At 37.4% G+C, this 18,228-nt stretch overlaps 1 protein-coding gene across 1 annotated transcript in view; it reads left to right on the forward strand.

Annotated features, from left to right (window-relative positions):
• DLGAP2 (DLG associated protein 2) overlaps positions 1 to 18,228 on the forward strand; it is a 288,437-nt gene that overhangs the window by 213,651 nt on the left and 56,558 nt on the right. Inside the window, exon 6 of the mRNA XM_041420908.1 lies at positions 9,403 to 9,614. Within this exon, the coding sequence (XP_041276842.1) occupies positions 9,403 to 9,614 (212 nt within the window). The remainder of the gene's footprint in view (positions 1 to 9,402; positions 9,615 to 18,228) is intronic.

The raw sequence follows: 18,228 nt of genomic DNA on the forward strand, positions 1-18,228 counted from the left end.
CAATCAATGATATTGTAAAGCAAAGCCCTAACCTAACAGCTGTCTTAAATCACTGGCATCTTGAATTACTGTGTCAATCAGCGATACAGGGCACTGCTTCCATGCCCATTGAATAAAATTAATTACTGAAACTTTTTTTCCAAACAAGAGTAAAAAGATTTCAGAGTTAGTATTTTCTTAAAGCTGCCAGAACATGTCCCTATTACTGTGGAAATGTCAAAGCTATGAGTAGAAAAGGGAGGCCGTGATCCCACTGCCCTTTAATCAGGGGGAGTTGTCCTCCTTTATGATGTTAGAAGTGTGTTGCCAAATTGTTTCTCAATGTTCACTTCACTGAATCTGAAGGCTGACCTTTGCAGTTGTTACTCAAAGGTGCCACTGGTTCTGAAGTTTTCATACAGGAGTAACTCACTAATATATCCACTCAGGCTGTCTGTCAAAGGAGACTGCACTTGGGGCTGTAATGACTGCACGCTCTCCTACGCCACGGGCTCGCTGCCTAGGGCAGACCCAGCTCCTCTCTAGAGCAGCCCATGCCATTCTTCCTGCAAGGATATGTCACCATGTAAAAATGGTGAAGTACTAACAAATGTTGCTTTGTTTTTGTTTTTTTTTCTGGGTTTGGGCATCTTACAATGCTGTGCTTAAAGTTTATTTTTTAAAGTGGAATTGCAAATGTGTTTAAATAGCTCATTGTCCATATGGACAAGTTTCCTGGTACTTTGGTAGGGAAACACTTTTTGAAAAGTATGCACATAGTTAAGCAGTACATAGTAGACAGGAGAAATATATTAATTTTGCTCTGGAAGCTAAATAATTGCAGTCATCTGGACTTAATTGTTCAAAACATTACACCAATCATTAGTTAAAATCAGAAAAAAAATTGATGAGAGGCAAATACAGCTGTTAAATAGCCTTTAAAATATTTATTTTTTAAAGATATATACTGCTTTTTCAGTAGTAGACCTGTAACAAACTGAAAAAAAAAAAAAAGTTACATAATTTCCTGCTTCAATTAAATGAGATGCAGTTTACCACAGGCCAGGGTGTGCTCCTGGTAGCCACATTTTTTCAGGGGTATAGATTGTTCCACAGCATGGGGGTGAAATGCTGCAGGGCAGTGACCTCCAGGCAAGAAGGTGGGTCTTTACTGACCTGTGTTTGCCCAGCCCCAGGCAGCCACCACACCATTTGCATCCTTCTCTGTCCTACGCTGTTGTGGTTGGGCAGCAGCACAGTGAGTTGCAGCAACTCACCAGCTCAGCTGAACACTTACCTTTGCTCATCCTTATTACTGTTGTTGGGGTTATTTTTCAGGTAGCACTCTAGGTCATTTGACCATTACTAACATTGCTTGAAAAGCTGAGTATTGCTTAAGGGAAACCTGCCCCACTGAATTTAGTGGTAATATAATTTTAAAGTGGCTTGAGCTGACCACAAAGTACTGTCCTTGATGACATACCAGAGGAAATAAACAGCCAATTGTAACACAGGTTTCCTGGTTGAAACTCTGCTGGTTTTTGTGTCTTAGATTGAGAGACTATAAACAGGTTCTCGTATAAGTAGAAGCCCTCCCTTCAGTCCCAGTTCACCTTATAGCAAAGCTGTGGCACAAGAGCTCAGTGAGCTTAGCAGGATAAAACCACCCACAGTGTGGACAAGCACATGACTGCTGTCTGACTGCACCTTGCTCCACCATGTCAAAGCAGCAGAGTCCTGAGGGTCCCAGAGAGACCCAACAACACAGCAGAGGATTTCCAGGTGACTGAACTGCAAGGATCTGTGCCATCAATATGAGCACAGATGGTAATGGGGCAGGAATTTGGCCTACTTTCATCCAAATAGTATAAACAAAGCCACAAAGTCTTCCCAACACCAATTACAATATTTAGCCATCCCCAAATTATAATTCACATTTTTGCTGGAAAACCAGTTCGGAAACATAGTGCTGGTTCTTTTTTGTTGTTGTTGCTGGTTTGGGGTTTTTTTTGTTTGCTTTTTTTTAATTTTGCTTTTAATTGCTTGTGAGATATTAGTTATAAAACTTGATTAAACTGAAAAGAGCACAGTTCTTTAGAAAACACAGAAGCAATTTTAGTACACTGGACAGAAATCTTTCCTTCAAGGATTGCTTAGTGGAGTTTGCTCAGAAGTCCACATGAGAGAATAAAATCAGGCAATAAATAATGCTGACAATGATTTTCCTATTTGAACATCTCCAAGCTGGAATAGTATGTTTGTGTTCTGTGATCTGCATGGGTGTCCAGATTATTACCAAATCCCAAATTCCTGAAGTCAAGTTGTTTTCAACCCAATTTATAGCATATATTTTGGGATATTGTTTGGGATCTACATTATTTCCTTCCTCTTTTTGTAATACTGTGGCTGTGCAGACCAAAGCCTGGAGAGAATGGCTGGAAAGATTACTCTTGTTTTCTCAAATTAGCTCCTGCCTTGATGGACAGTGTCAACACACCTTCAGGAATGCTGCAAGAACTCTCTGTGCTTCTGAGCTGTCAAGAAGTTCAAGGAGTAGAGGGTGGCATGTGAAAATTAAAGCTAATTATGAAGAATGACATTGTTAGCGGTGAGGAGGAGTCCCTGGCATGTTTTGTAGAGACTTTTCAATGACTTCATTGCATAATTCATGTTCTTTGCACAATGAATCAGCACATTAAAAAAAAAAAAAAAAGCTACACCGAAGAAACTAGTCAAAAATGTGCACCAACAATTGTGGTGAGTTGCAGACACAAGATTAGCTACTGAGGAAACAAGCTTCTCTTTTCAGATACTGCACTCTTCCTTCCTGCAAAAAATCCTGAGCAACAGGATCTAGCCAGTAAACAGGGGAATGTCTTAGTGCCATTAATTTCAGAAAAAAATATTCTTGTAATTGCTTGGTGCTCCTTCTTGAGTGAAATAGTCAAAAACACAGAAGGTCCAGCTCCCATCTCCCATTGTAGTATCAAGGAAACTTTCTACTATTGCAAAAAATCATCTCTGTCTGCTCTGCAAGATTGTCATTTACTTTCATCTACTTGCACCTGTGCACAAGGCTGTTTTTCTGAGGCTCTTGAAGACATGATCTAGAAGAAAACCTCTGAGCTGCATTTCAGATCGTGTCATCTTCTTGACCAGGCTGAGAAAGCATAAAATTACAAAAATTATATGTCTCCAATAGAGTGTTTCATATCTTATCCTTCTTCACATCATGTGTAGTCGAATTTAATGTGCAGACAGGTTCTGCTTCTAGTAAAATGTGAAAATTGTGTTACTAAAATAAGATTTAGGTAAAAATCAATATTTCCATTAATTTTATATCTGCATGCTAATTAAATTTCACAGAACACCTATGAGGAAGGTAATCCTCACTTTAACCTTTGGGAATGAGAATTATGAAGAAGTGATAGTCATCTTCCTCAGCTGAAGCCCTTTATTTAGAAGAGTTTCATTTTAGATAGCAAAGTAATCAGCAGTTTTAAGCAGATCAGCAGTTTGGCTGTGGAACATCTTTAAAATTCTGGGAGCTGTAAGCAAATGCCATAGAAGTGGATGGAACAATGGGAGTAGGTCTGTTTTGAAATGTCAATGGCTGTTGCCATTTTGACTATTTTAGCTAAACCCTAATCTGAAATAAACTAAATAAAATCAAATTAACAGTGGTCAAAGTCCAGAAGAGTGAACATTTCATTGTTTCTTTCAGTTTTATTGTCAGTATTGCTTAGATACAAGATTAAATGTTCACACTCCTAGAATTAGTTTTAAGGGGCCTAGATTGCCTATTTCTCATAAGGTATAAGGAAAAGCTTTTCCCCCCCTGAGTATAGTCAAACATTGGAACACGTTGTCTAAAGAGGTTGTGGAGTCTTCATTTTTGGAAATATTCTAAACCCAGTTGGACACAGTCAAATTATCACTGAATATCCTGAGTGGGTAGGGACCCACAAGGATCAATGAGTCCATCTCCTAGCCCTGCACAGCACCATCCCCAAGAGTCACACCATGTGTCAAACGGCATTGTCCAAATGCTCCTTGAGCTCTGTCAGGCTTGGTGCTGTGACCACTTCCCTGGGGAGCCTTTTCCACTGCCCAAACACCCTCTGAATGAAGATAGCCTTTTCCCGATATCCAACCTAAACCTCCCCTGACATTCCCTCGGGTCCTGTCACTGGTGACCGCAGAGAAGAGATCGGGGTCTGTCCCTCCTCTTCCCCTCACAGGCAGTTGTAACTGCAGTGAGCTCTCCCCTCAGTCTCCTCCAGGCTGGACAGACCTCAGCCCCTCCTCACACAGCTTCCCCTGAAGGCCCTCCACCATCTTTGTAGCAGTTCTAGGCAAGCTGCTGCACCTGACCATACTTCGAGCAGAAGGCTGGAGTAGAGACCTCCAGAGTCCCTTCCAACCTCAGCAATCCCATGATTTCCAGTTTGTTCTGTAGTTTTGTTAAATCCATCCCTGTTTTCCCTGACAACATGCTGGTTTTTTCTTCCTGAGAATCAGCGGACAGATGTACAGCTGAAGTCCACTTAAGGGTCCAAAATCCTTCTGTCAGATCTGGTCTGAGCACAATCAGTACACTCAACAGGAAGAATAGAAACATAGAATCATTTAGATTGGAAATTATCTTTAAGGCCATTGAGTCCAACTGTTAACTCAGCACTTCCAAGTGCACTACTAAACCATGTCTCTAAGCACTGCATCTACACATCTTTTAAATACATCCAGGGATGGTGATTCAGCTGCTTACCTGGGCAGCCTGGTCCATTTTAATCAAATTACAACACGGCATAAAACATATAAAATAAAAAAAGAAGAAAAGTTAGAACTCTACTCACACAAATATGTATTGTTTCTATAAAAGGGAGATAGAAATAAGATTTAGAATAAAATTCAGAAATCATAACTTTTGTGGCCATTAACATGTTAATGCCCAGCCATAACTCTAGGTATTTAGCCAAAAAAAAAATAGTAGTAAGAGGTATTTTAAGACATGAACTTCCAACACGTCACAAGGATAGCAACATTTTATCTGAAGCAAGGAAATTTGTTTTTTATAGTAACAAAATTTCTAGAATACCCACTGTGAAGGTGACAGTTCGGTTTCTTCAGTAGCCTATAGAAGGTCAAACACCATCTTCTGAGCTCCATGAATTGCATTCTGAGCAGCAGGATGTACATCAGTTTTGAGCAAAGCTACTTATTTCTTTGTTAAGAGTCTCTACATGTTTTATCCAAACACTCTTTTACATAAAATTCATGTGAGTTCTTGGCCTAGGGGCTATAACTCAGCTCCCTCTTTTCAGATAAATCCCTGATCACAAAGCTGCATTGCACCCTTTCATGTCAATCGAGTCCCTCTCTCCTAACCAGCCCTCCCAGGCCATCTCTGAGGGCTTCATAAAAAGGCTGGGAGTGACAAAAAGAGGAGAGCTCTCCAAACATTATTGACTAGAAAGTGACCAAGAAAGTCTTCCACTTCCACAGCTGTTTCATCATAGAAGAAAAAAATAAGGCTACTGTACTATGGGGAAAAAAAAAAAAAAAAACCAAAAAAAAACCAAAAAAAAATAAGGCTACTGTACTATGGGGGAAAAAAAAAAAAAAAAAACCACCACAAACCACACCAAAAACCCCAAAACCAACCCCACCTTGCTTCTTCTTCTTCAGAAGGTGATTTTAGGATCTGACAGGGAAATAACAGAAGGCCTTTCTGCTGCCTGTAATCAGATACAGTAAGTCCAAGAAAGGAGAACTATTTGAGATTTTTCTTCACGCTTTACATTCTGATGGCTAACTAGGTAGACCTTCTTTATGTTACTTTGAAGGACGCCTTTATGGGGAATTTAGGATCCTTCCTAAGGTTCTGGAATTCACTCTTAGTTCAACTTCATAACATGAAGTAAATGTTAGGTATCAAGTGCTTTATTAACATTGACCCTAGGTGATTAATGTAAGATGTCAAAATGAATCAGTAGATGGACAATTGAAAGATGTCAGATTTTCTGAATCTGGTGCTCCTTACAGCAACAGTGAATACTTATGAACAGTGATACTTATGAAGGAGACTCATCATTCTCTGTAATAGCTGTAACCAGATCAGCAGCCAGACCTTGTCAGCCAGTTGCTCTTGCAAAAGGAAATTCATATGGTAATATGCAGTATAACTCCTCTGTGGATAGAAACTACATATACAAGGATTCATCTTAACATCTAGAACAGAAGGAAGGCCTTTTTAGACATTATAAATATCAGCATTCATCACTGTATGTAAGTAGATAATTAGGGTAATTATTCCTAATTAGCAGCTGCAAGCCCTGCAGATGGGAATTTCAGGGGCTGGTAACTATTGTAAGGTAGAATTTCTGCAAGTTGCAAAGCCCTTTCCATATTTTGGAAGATGTATATTTAATCACCCTCATATATGATGTTAAATGTTTTTGTTAATATCTCAAAATAAAAATCTTTCCTGCACTTACATAATGCTTTTGCTTTTCTTTAAAGCTGTGTTGGGGTTTGAGATAGCCTGGATTTGGAAAGATCTTTACAAGCATTTAACCTATCAGCTCAAGTAAATGAAGACCTAGGCTGACCTGGGGCTCAAATTTTGCTTCTATTCTCAGTCCATGAGGAAAAACAATGTCAAGGGCCCTTTCTTTTTTTCTTTTTTCTTTTTTTTTTTATTTTTTTTTATTATTATTTTGAAGATAGCAAAAATACTCCAGCTGTTCTCCAAAGCTCTAGATGAAACCTTCTGAGAAAACACATGGTCAAACTTCCTCATCAGGTTCCAGAAGCATTTTCACTGCATTCACTGTATTGTGCTCCTTTGAATGGCTTAAGGACAAAAAAAAAAAAAAAAAAAAAAAACCTAGATATTTTAATTGTGAATAATGTTGTAACAACCATACATGCTTCTGTGATAGCCAATGAGTTGGTCTGATTAGAAAGGGATTCTTGTTGCCTTGTGTGCCATGAGCACATCACACCATAAATGAAGCAAGACATCTTTGGTTTTTAGCTTTGGTCTTTAGCTGTTATGTGAATTCATATAACTTATGAATACAGACAGCAAAAGAAATGCAATCAACAGAAACAGTAATGCACTTAACTGTAATGTTTGTCCTTATCACAGTGAAGAAGTTTAATTTTTTAGATACTTTGATGTACAGAATCAGTTATTCCTATCTTTTAAAATAAGATTGCAACTTCAATCAACAAATAAGCCTGTGTTGTACTCATTTAAATCCAGTCCTTATCTAATTATTTGAATATGGAATTTCAGGCAAAATAAAGTTGAGAAAGTAATAATTTTCTGCATTTGAGTAAGTAAAAGGTTATTGATCAATGTATTTTTAAACTTTCTATTTAATTATCTTTGAAGTAAAATGAAGGAAAGAAGTTTCAAGCCTAAGTAATCATTCTATGAAAAAGTTATGAGGGGATTTTTTTAGAAAATAATATTAAGACATGATAATTCAGCTTTAGTACTGAAAGTTTAATAGCACACCCTGTAGTGGGCCTATGTAGATGCCAGTAACTGCTTTTTTGACATTTGGATTTTGGCTTGAGCCATGCTGACATACATTTGATAATGAATATTTTAAAATAAGAGTATGTTTGTATGATATCAAGTAATAAAATAGCTCTCTAATTCAGATTTTTACAGCTGTTAGAGTTATCAGCTGTAGATTAAAAAATTAAATGCTGAATTTAATGTATATATATTTAGTATTTTAAGCAACTAGCTATGACTACTATGACTACATGTAAATGATCTTTTAGGTCTCATAGAAAACATTCCTGCAACATTAATTTTATATATATTAGGTCTGAAAAAAGAAATGAGAATGATGTATCACACTTACAGCCTTCAAGTTTGGGAAGATTTCCGATGCTTCCTTTCCAATCACCATCCAAAGCTGAATAATGTGAAAAGTTTGTTTCTTTGCATGATGTTACCATATTTCACTTAGATTCATGCTCTGTCCTACTACTTTGTATAAGAACATGACATATTTTTTTCTCTGATAGTTACCTCTAACATTTTTCTGATATGTGCAATCTATTTCATCTCTTCTTATCTGACTTCATCTTTAGTCTTTTTTCTCTTTTTTTCTTTCTTAAGCTTGGGCTTTTAAATTTAATATCTCTATATTTACTTTTTCACCCCCTTTTAAAACTTCATTTCTCCCTTAATCCCTTTTCAGGACTCAAAGCCCCAGCTCTGTTCACCTGGTGTGTGGGGCTAATTAATCTGTCTTGAAAGGGCTGTAGATGGCAATCAGGTCATGTTAATTTTTTAACCCAGTCTCCAAGACTGCTGAAACCAATGGGAGCATTTGCTTCAGCTCCACAGTGAACTCTGTCTGTAGAAGCTTTCAAATAGATTTGACTTAAAAATCTTTATTTGACATCCTGCTTTGTAGAAACTACTAAATGTATGTCTAATTGAGATTTCACACTTATAGTATATTAGCAAATCAAGACATTAAACTGCTTAATATAGATGGAATCATAATGTTGATAAAGGATTTGATGCTGCCAAGGTCATCTGCCTTAGTCCACTGATGAACTCAGCAATACTGGCAGAGACAGGCGGTGTTTAATCATAAGCATTGAAACAAAACTGATTTCACTTTGGATTGACGAATCTACTCCTGCTCAATTCTTTGGTAATTTGGGGTGCAGAGAGATTTCTATCCACCAGCTGTGGACTATCTGACTACCAATCTTACTGTTTGGAAATCCACTTGAACTGCATAAAGGCAACTGCAATCCTGCAACCACTTGTATTATTTAACTGGTTGAATTTCTGATATATTACACTCTCTATCAACCATTTTGCAGCTTCTAAATAGAAAAAAGACAAATTACCACTTTTTTCTTTTTTTTTTTTTTTTCCACAGAAGTTTGCCCTAAATCCTAATCCTATCTATTTATGCCAAGATCATGGCTTAGTTTATCTGAAATACACCATTCGCCTCCTTGAAAGCTCCTTATAAGGACTGCTGGTAATAAAACCCAAAGTGCTCAGCTTTCAATGAGTTTTAGGTCTAAGATTCCATTAACTTACTGCTATGAGATGAAAATCTATGTGCAAACTTCAAGCTGCTTCCTGCAGTTTAGAGCATGTCTACAAATAGATATTGCAGCTCAGCTCACAATCCATGACTTCATTGTTCCTTGGGTTCTAAAATTTATAAACTGAAAATTTCCAACTCTGAAGTTGAAATCAAATGGCAAAATCATTTAGGGTTCTCGGAAATCTCTTTATAAGCCATCTGTTTCTGAAGAATAAAAAATTCATTACTTGTCTTTGTAAAATGAATAATGGAAGGAAGTATTTAAACATATGAAAAGAATAAACTACATCCTGTGTGTGTGTTTTATGGTCTCTATTAGGTACCTCAGGATGAATGGGGAGGATACCCAGCTGGTGGGAAAGATGAAGAGATCCCATGTAGAAGAATGAGAAGCGGGAGCTATATTAAGGCCATGGGAGATGAAGAAAGTGGAGATTCTGATACTAGCCCCAAGACATCGCCAAAATTATCCGTTCGACCAGAGTCATTATTAAAATCCATTGGGCAAAGACCACTGGGAGATCATCAAAAGTAAGCTTCACTACACCTTTCTGGAAGTTGTCATGGCTTGGATAACTTTTCTTTATGTCTTATGGGCAATGGTCAGCTTCCATGGGAAAAAAAATCTGTAGTTTAAAAGGTAATTTTTTGTCTTCATTTTGACTTAGTTACAGTTTCTTGTGGTTACTGGATGAAAACCCGACATCTTCTTCCATCTATTAAATAAACCTTCTACTTCTGAATTTGTTATGTTTACTGAAGGAAATGTGTACATATTGTATGACAAAAGTTCAAAGTTCTGGGGTTTTTTTCTCTAGAAGGATTGGTTTATATTACAATTTTTGTTATTCCATTGCTTTCTCTGAAATAGAAGATATACTCTATTCTAGATATAATATTAAATATAGAATTATACCATATATTGAGCATTTTACACCTTTTTTATCAGTGTAATGCTTTATCTATCAGCTATACTGTGTCTTACTCATTTAAACACATTGTGGAGGATTTTGTTTACTGGGTTATTTTTCATTCATACTACCATTCATACTACCTACAATATGGCCAATTAAATAACTAAAGCAAATCTTAAAACTACAGGGAAGTATGTAGCTATATATGTTTTCCAATAGATCTTTATTTTCCTCTCCCTTTTATCTTTTCCATGTATAATTTTATTTGTAAACTGTAAATATTCTTGTGAGGAGAGTTTCAAAGTGGTAGCCTGATTTAAAATCTGCAGATTCTATTAATTTGACTGGATGTTTCTTATGGCTTAGCAAATTTATCTTTTTCTTAGGATATAAACTAAAGAAATTAGGAGTGAAATCTTGGACCAAGTGTTATGTTTGTTCTGTAGGTAATACCATATGGTTTACCATAGTGACTTACCTTTTCATAAAGCAAAATAAAACGAAAACCATAGGCAAAAATCCTTATGGCTTAATTAAATGGAATTATTTGCCTTGTAATCTGCAAGAAAGCCACAAATTTTCACTATGATTGAAGAGAAGAGTTTCCAGCTTCATTGTTTCATATTGTACTGGACCAGCCACTGTCTGGCTGATTTCTGGGCACTGTTGTAGGCCAGGGATCATTCCCAGAGACAGTTTGGTTGCAGCCATTCCAGTTTTGGAAGGGATGTCTTATCTTATTCATGCCACAAACTGAAATATTTTTTTAGGCACTGTTCTAACTTTCCAAGTACTTAGACCAAATAAAATATATTCTATGCTGTTCTTTGTTTCCAGCTATGGTTGGACCTCCCACAAGGGAATCTGAGTAGCAGCACAAATTTTCCAGTGAGTGACAGGTCTTGGTGCCTGCCCTAGACCACTACAGCTTATAAACAGATTCAGACAGCAATTAAACACAACTAAACATACATATTCAAACAAGGAATATATTTCAAGAAAGAAAGTATTCCTGATTTGTTAAATCATGAAGGTAGGAGGTTGTTAGTGGGCCACTACCAAATGTTGTGTCTTCTGTCATTTTTCCATGTATTGCAAATACACCACTCAGAATTTAATTGATTAAAGCACAGGTGCACTGCTGATGCATGTACTGGGCTTGACAGCCGTGCTTGTTCATGGCCCCAGAGGATTTCATTACATAGCTACCACTAACCAGTCAGAAAAGGAGGAAGCTTTTTGTAATACTGTAAAATATTATTAGGGGTTCTGTTGAAAATTTGTCACTAGCACTGCACTAAGAATAACTGAGCAGCCAGGCTGCCCCTGATGACAGCTATCTTTTAAGTCCTCAGTTTTTCCTTAAACTGTAAGGCAACACCTAGAATCTGCCAGCCTAACACTCATGGGTTTTTCCAGTGGACTTCAACAGAAATGTGACAATTATTCTGGTTCTTGTAAGTCTTTCTTGCAAAAATCTACAGATTTCAGCAATCCTAAAGGCAGATAGAAAATTTCTTGTGGCACAGAAATACAAAGTGCTGATCCTAAACTTGGATTTTCACCACAAGACATCTCCTCCCAGTATATCTGTCTCCTGTCCCTGTGATTGCCTTTTCTGTCTGGCAGATATCTATGAAGGGTATAGCAGTGGATAATGGTTATGGAGCCTTCCTTCCTCCCCCAGCACGGCTCAGTAATCCCACTGCATGCTGAGCACCATTTGTACCACTGATTTGAACCAGAAGCCAGGGCTTTGAACAGTATTCCTGCATGTATAGCAGGGCTGAACGGCATTTCTGGCATGTGTTATGAGAAATTACATAATTCAAAATGTCATCTGCATTAGCTGGTTATTTAGCTTATTTACCCAGATGGAGGGAGCTAGTGCACAGAAATAAAATGGGGGTTTCATTCTCTTACTCCTCTGCTGGGGTGACAGGGTAGCTCGGAACTGGGGTCTGCCAGACCACCAGTAGACTTGTGATAAAAGCTGAACATTTATAGTTTTGGCAGTATAAAAACATTTATTGGCTGCAAAACAAAAGTAGATGGATTTCATAAGAAAAAGACTACTTTTCCTTCACTATCCTGAATACGATAAAACGAAAATTAGAGCAGCCTTCACTTAACCTTCAACAGATGTTTGACACGCATTTCTCCTCTGAGTATTATTAGGCATCTTTGCAAGGACTTTTTTTCCCATTTAAATTCTGTTTATGCTTCAACAAAAGTAAGCCCTATTTTAGTGGTTTGTGTTGCTCAAAGATCCAGCAAATTGAACATTAGAAGTTTCTAAACAATAAAAATGCATTTTTGTGTCTGAATAAATAAATACAAATAGATAAATGTAAATGAAATAGCACAAGCATTAAAATTCTGAAATAATATTTTTACGTTGCTTTTGGAAAGGAGTATATTTTACTCCAAGTTGGGAAAAAAAAAAAAAAAAAAAGGAAGTGCATAGTATGCCACTGCTGGTTTGTAAAGCTGACAGAAGCAGGTCATACACTCAACCACAGCCATCTGATCACCACCTCTGGCAGAGAGATGGCACAGCCAGCAGCATGCCCAGCCCACCTCCAGCCTGGGCCCCCTGTCTCACCTGTGCATAGTGCCAGGATATGGTTCAGGGACCAGCTCTGTCAGATGCAGCCACACACTCTGTAGGGCAGGAAAGATTGGCCAAAGGGTCAGGTAATGGACCTGGCTTTTTTCTGAGCATAGCTATAGCATAAAGGGGCCATTTTTTCTGGACTTTTCAAAAAATAAATGCACCTAAATATCTAGATTACTCACTGAAGATAAATGAATTGCAATTCTTTCTTCATGTTTCAAAAAACTAAATAGTATGTTGCAGTACTTAGTCCAATAACATCAAGTTGAAGCCAGTGTAATTTATTAGTATTATTAGGAAATTGCATTTGAGCAAGTTATAATGCAATCAGACTTGCTGTGGTGGAGACAGGATACATACCTGAATCTACTTCCTTTTAACTTTTTGTTTTCTTGGAATGGTGCCAGAAGTCCTGTTTAATGTGGAAATTATGTTGACTTCCAGTAGCCCGGGGAAAAAAAATGACTGGTTTTTTTTTTTTTTTTTAATTAATTTTCACTGTGATTATACAAAATTGTTCAGATGTCAGTTTTGGTATGCTAGAAGTGAAATGCAGGTCCTTCTATTCAGTCCATTGTTTTCTGCTGTGCTGTGATGCTACTGAAGATGAAGTTAAACTGTGTTGGAAGGCAGTAGTTTGTAGAAGGTATGTCATATGCTGCTGGGCATTTTCATTGACATTCTATATCATTAATCAACTGAACAGTTTATGGAATGGATAGCTGAAACAAAGGGTGTGTGTGTCCCTGTCCTAAATAAGCATCAGAGACACTGGGATCCTGAAAGCAAAGTTGAAAATAAAACAAGAATTTTGTACTCTGGAATAGGAGAGTAATTCTGAAAAACTGAATATAATATGGTTATTTGATGCTTTTCATTTTCAGGAAAAAAAGTACTTAATACACTGATTATGTAAATTAACAGAGTAACACTGTAGAAATAGCAAATTCCATTTTCAGTATCTCCTTTTTGAAGTGTTATGAAAGACTCTGAAAACCATCTCACCATTTAGTCAAAAGTGATAACAATAGCATTTAGCCCAAAGTAAATACACTCTGTTTGAAGATCATACTGGTATCACTCACACAAATGAAGAGTCATGCTGTGCTGAAGTTTGCCATTATGCTCTGAAGTGACTCATAGGAAATTATGAAGATGAAATAGGTTAAGCCACTGTAAAATAAATTCAGTGACAGCAATGTCTACTTTTGTTTTGTAAACCTCTAATGGCAGACTTTTCTTTTTCTGGTAGTCCAGACACCTTAAGCTGATGGGTGGGCAGACAGAAAAGCATGTAAACACAGAGGTAGTACAAAAAGGTAGTGTTTCAATGGGGAAGGGAAACTGCCGTAGTACAATTTGGCAAACTACAACAGTAAAATGCCAGTGATACTTCAAGTTGTATTGACAACCCAAGATTAAATTTTTCTCTTAATACTCTGCCAGATTTTGGCCACTGTATGGAATGAGTATCTTAAATTATGAATCACATTCACAGGGAGAGAGCATCTGTTACTCCCTCAGATGTTTAACATCTTTGTTTTGTGGGTTGTTTACACCCATAGCACACCTGAAGAGCACGATGCATGTCCATATTTCAGCCACTCTTACTCACAGCCTGGTGAGTCAGCACTCAACACAAAACACTTCATTCAGTATTTTAAGTTAATACGTTTAAAACCTGAAATGGTTGACGTGTTTTCTGGGCTTATAGTAAGCCAGAGCAAAAGAATGATCTTTCACTGCTCTCCCTCTTTTCAGGTGAGAGATTGCATCTATCCATGGCCACACTAACTTAATGCTTATCTGGACTGTTATCCAAGGCATGTACCTTCTGTTCTGCAGACTTTATTATGGCAACAAAAATGTTGCCAAAGCACACAGCAAAGGGATTAAACCTCAACCAGATCTGACAGCACTTAGCTGCCAGATCCCTTGGCTCAGCAGGAATCATGGAATAGCGCAGACTCTTCTAAGACACAAAAAATCTTCCCATTTACAGCCATTTGTGGTAACCATAACATGCTGACAACATTAGAAAGCAAAAGAGATGTTTGGAAGCAATGTATAAGACCAGTCCTGTTCTCATCCATTTTTTCCCATGACAGTGCAGACTCCATTATTCTTTAGTGCCAAACAAATTTGTGGGTCTTTCTCCTAAGACACCCCTTGGCAAGTGCACACAGAAAAAGCTGTGGGTAAGTGTGGGCATGTGGGGGGTGGTGTGCAAAAATGTCACAGATTGAGAGTTAAAGCACACCTTCCTTGCTAGAGAAATTAGTGTTCTCTTTCAACATTATCCATTGCTGTGCACCAGTGATCCAAGCCTTTTTTAATTTTTAAGGTAAACTTCAGTTTGCCATTAGCTCTTGTACGTTTTAAATTAGGAATGGTTTTGAAGCTACTCCTGAGAAATATTTGTAATAGAAGAGATGAGGAAAATCACTAGAAAAGGAGCCCTCATCTTTTATATGCTTTTTATTTATCTTTGGGGTTTTTTTTCCCTCAATCTTCTGACTCTAAAAAGCCTCATTGCACACTTCATTAGTAGCTTTCTGAGGCCCTATAGTGTAGTAGCATCTACTCAGAGTCTCTGAGGGGTGAAATTGGAGATTTACTGAGGAGAGTTTGAGGGTTAATTACAAAGCCTTATCAACTAATAATGTAATCAGAGGGCCACTGGCATGGTGATAGTCTTCTCTGCTGCAGTCAGTAAGATCTGGGTTAGATTAGGCTGCAGGGTTAAGAGGGAATGCTGATGAAGGGCAGACAGTCACCTGGCTACCTAGGAAACATCTTTTGTGGGGTCAAAAGATATCCCCAACTTTTCTTCCTTTGCAGAATAATAGCAAATGTCTTAAGCAGTGTTAGGCATCTTGTTCTCTGAGGAGCAGCATAGTGTGAAACACAGGGAGTCACTGAGCCCAGATCTCCTGCCTCATTTTAGTAAATACCAGCTTTATGTTGTAGGGCTGAAATGTATTACCCTGGATTAGGGATGGAAGGGGAATCCTAAGGCTCTACACAAATTCCAGGGTCTTTTCAGGAATAAAGCAGGATTTTCTCAGAAAAATGCAATTCAATGATGGATTGTGGTGAAAATGCAGTAAGATTCAGGTCAATATAACAAGCACAAATAGAGACATCCAAGGAAAAATATGCTTCTGTTTTTTGGTGCCTATTTGTTTCTGCTTCCAACAAATATGTTAGTTTTACTTTTCATTTGAAAAGGATAAAAAGCTGATTTTCTCATTTGTTTAGTTTTCAATAAAAATGAAGTAGGACTATAAAGGATGTGTACAGAAACACATCAAATCCTTACTTCTTCAGGTAAGGATTTGAAAATTAAGATGCTTTTGGTTAAAAAACCAGAAATTTTGTGTGTGTGTGGGTATATATATATATATATATATATATATATATATATATATATACATATTCACTACATATTCACTTTTCCCAATTCTACTGAATTGCTTCTCCAGAAATTACATAGTCTCATTAATATCTTCAACTTCAGCATAACTGAAGGTCACTTATTTTCCTTAGATCTACTGGTTTTAATGGATTTACATGTGTGCTTAAATTAAGCTCATGCTCTGATGCTTTAATGAGTCCTGATAGCGTGTTGTCTACACTTATTCTACCGAATTCGACTTTTTGCATGCATACATGTATGTGCACCAAAAGCAAAAAGAAAAAAAATAGTGAGATAGCTTCCTGAGGAAATTAATGAATGTTTCAATTCCACAAATAGATTTAGGAACATATATCCAATATTTGATTTCTGCTTAGATCCACAGACCCATTTACTGAACTGATTACATGATACTTTAAATGCCCTTTGAGTTTTTGGCATAGCATTAGCCTGAATTTTGTTGACGCTGACCATCTTGTTGCCTGCTTGCCAGGGCAAGCTCAATATATTTTATAAGAACAACTTTTAGGATTAGCTATAGATTAGCTATATGTGTAAATCTGTCACATTTTTGAAAGTTTAGAGTTTAGGTTTCTTGTAGCCTACTTTTTTTATTACAGGAACATTTAGAGCGATTTGGAATACAGGCTTGGTTGAGCCTACATCCTCTCTGTCTTTGCAAGGAGTGATCAAACCACCAGACTGTTTAACGATTCTGATGATTTCCTCTCATTCTCTTCTGGTTCATGTTGTACCAAATCCCTAAACACTTACTGACAGTAAGAGTTCTCTCCTACTAGTGATCAGTAGGCATTTCATAAGGATAGAAACAGCAGTCTCCACCTCTTTCCTAACATATTCCTGTAATAATGTTCAATATTTTTCAGGCACACTTTTTAAAAAGGTATGGGTCAATGATGAACTATCTAGGCACCTAAAGTATTTCATTTGGCCCCAATTCTCATATCTCCCAGTGATCAAAGAGAAGCTTCAGACTGGCAAGTATTAGAAAAGGAATTCTTTGCTACAGATGAATTTATGAGATTTATGTGCACTTTTGGTTTTCCAAAGAGCCAGACTAAATGTGCTATTCAAAAGGGAAAATCAGACTTAATGTCTACACTCTGAGCTCTCCAATGGGCTGCATGCAGGCACATCTGGGTGCCTTTGCAGAGCTCTATTGACTCCAGCAGGGCTCCATGGAGATGCAGTGTGACTCGCAGCTGCTGTACAATGGCACTGCTGGCTAAGCTTAATCATTAGATTCTGGTCGATGAGTTATTTCATGTATCTAGAAAGACATAGTTAAGATAGGTCCAGATAGAGAAATGAATATCCATTGAAATGCAAATCTCTCAATAAAATAGGTTTTGATAACTGCCGCTACTTTGAAAATTCTAATGCACCTCCCTTTTAGGCACCCAAGATGAATTCTGTTATAAATTTTATCTTTTTGTCCCAGAAAGATACTTCTGAATTGCCTATACTGATTTGAACAGAAGTGATTGTACTTTCTTTAATGCTCCCATTCATTCTCACATTTTTGCACAAATACAGGCATGATCATGAAAATAAAAAGGTATGATTTTTGAATATGGCAATTCAAAAAATTAATTTGATGGAGCATGGACTTTCTTTATACTGGATGCTCCCTGAATAAACCTGATAAACCCACTCAGAGTCAGAAGGTGACCTTCTTGCTACAACTTTTAGAGGCCTCAGAAGACATTAATTCATTTTCCGTGCCTCCTTGACCCAGGGTGCACTGGTGACTGAACATTTGACAGAGAAGAGGTACTCTGGGGAGTGATCACTATTTTGAATGTGAGTAGATCAAGGAATGACCTTGGCAAGTGTATTGCTGGCATCAAATCATACTGTTTTTAACAATGGTATTAGGTTTATGAAAAGTATGTGATGTCAATCACTTATTAGAAAATGCAGACAGTAAAATAAAAAATGGAACCAGTGTGACTGAGAGATCCCTTTCTCAGGAGTTATATAGTCCATTTTTTCCCCTGGGACTGTCATGGCTGTCAAGTATTTCTGCTCAGGAATTAGAATTTTTAGGAAGAATTTAGGGTCTTCTAGCTGCTAGCCCGTACTCAGCTGTAGTGCGTTAAACCATGATATCAGCACTGGTCATGCCACACTTCAATTCCTGTATCCAGTTTTGGGCTTCTCATTTCAAGCAGG

This window comes from Onychostruthus taczanowskii, unplaced genomic scaffold (assembly GCF_017590055.1).
Source record: "Onychostruthus taczanowskii isolate IOZ18803 unplaced genomic scaffold, ASM1759005v1 scaffold11, whole genome shotgun sequence".
NCBI lineage: Eukaryota > Metazoa > Chordata > Aves > Passeriformes > Passeridae > Onychostruthus > Onychostruthus taczanowskii.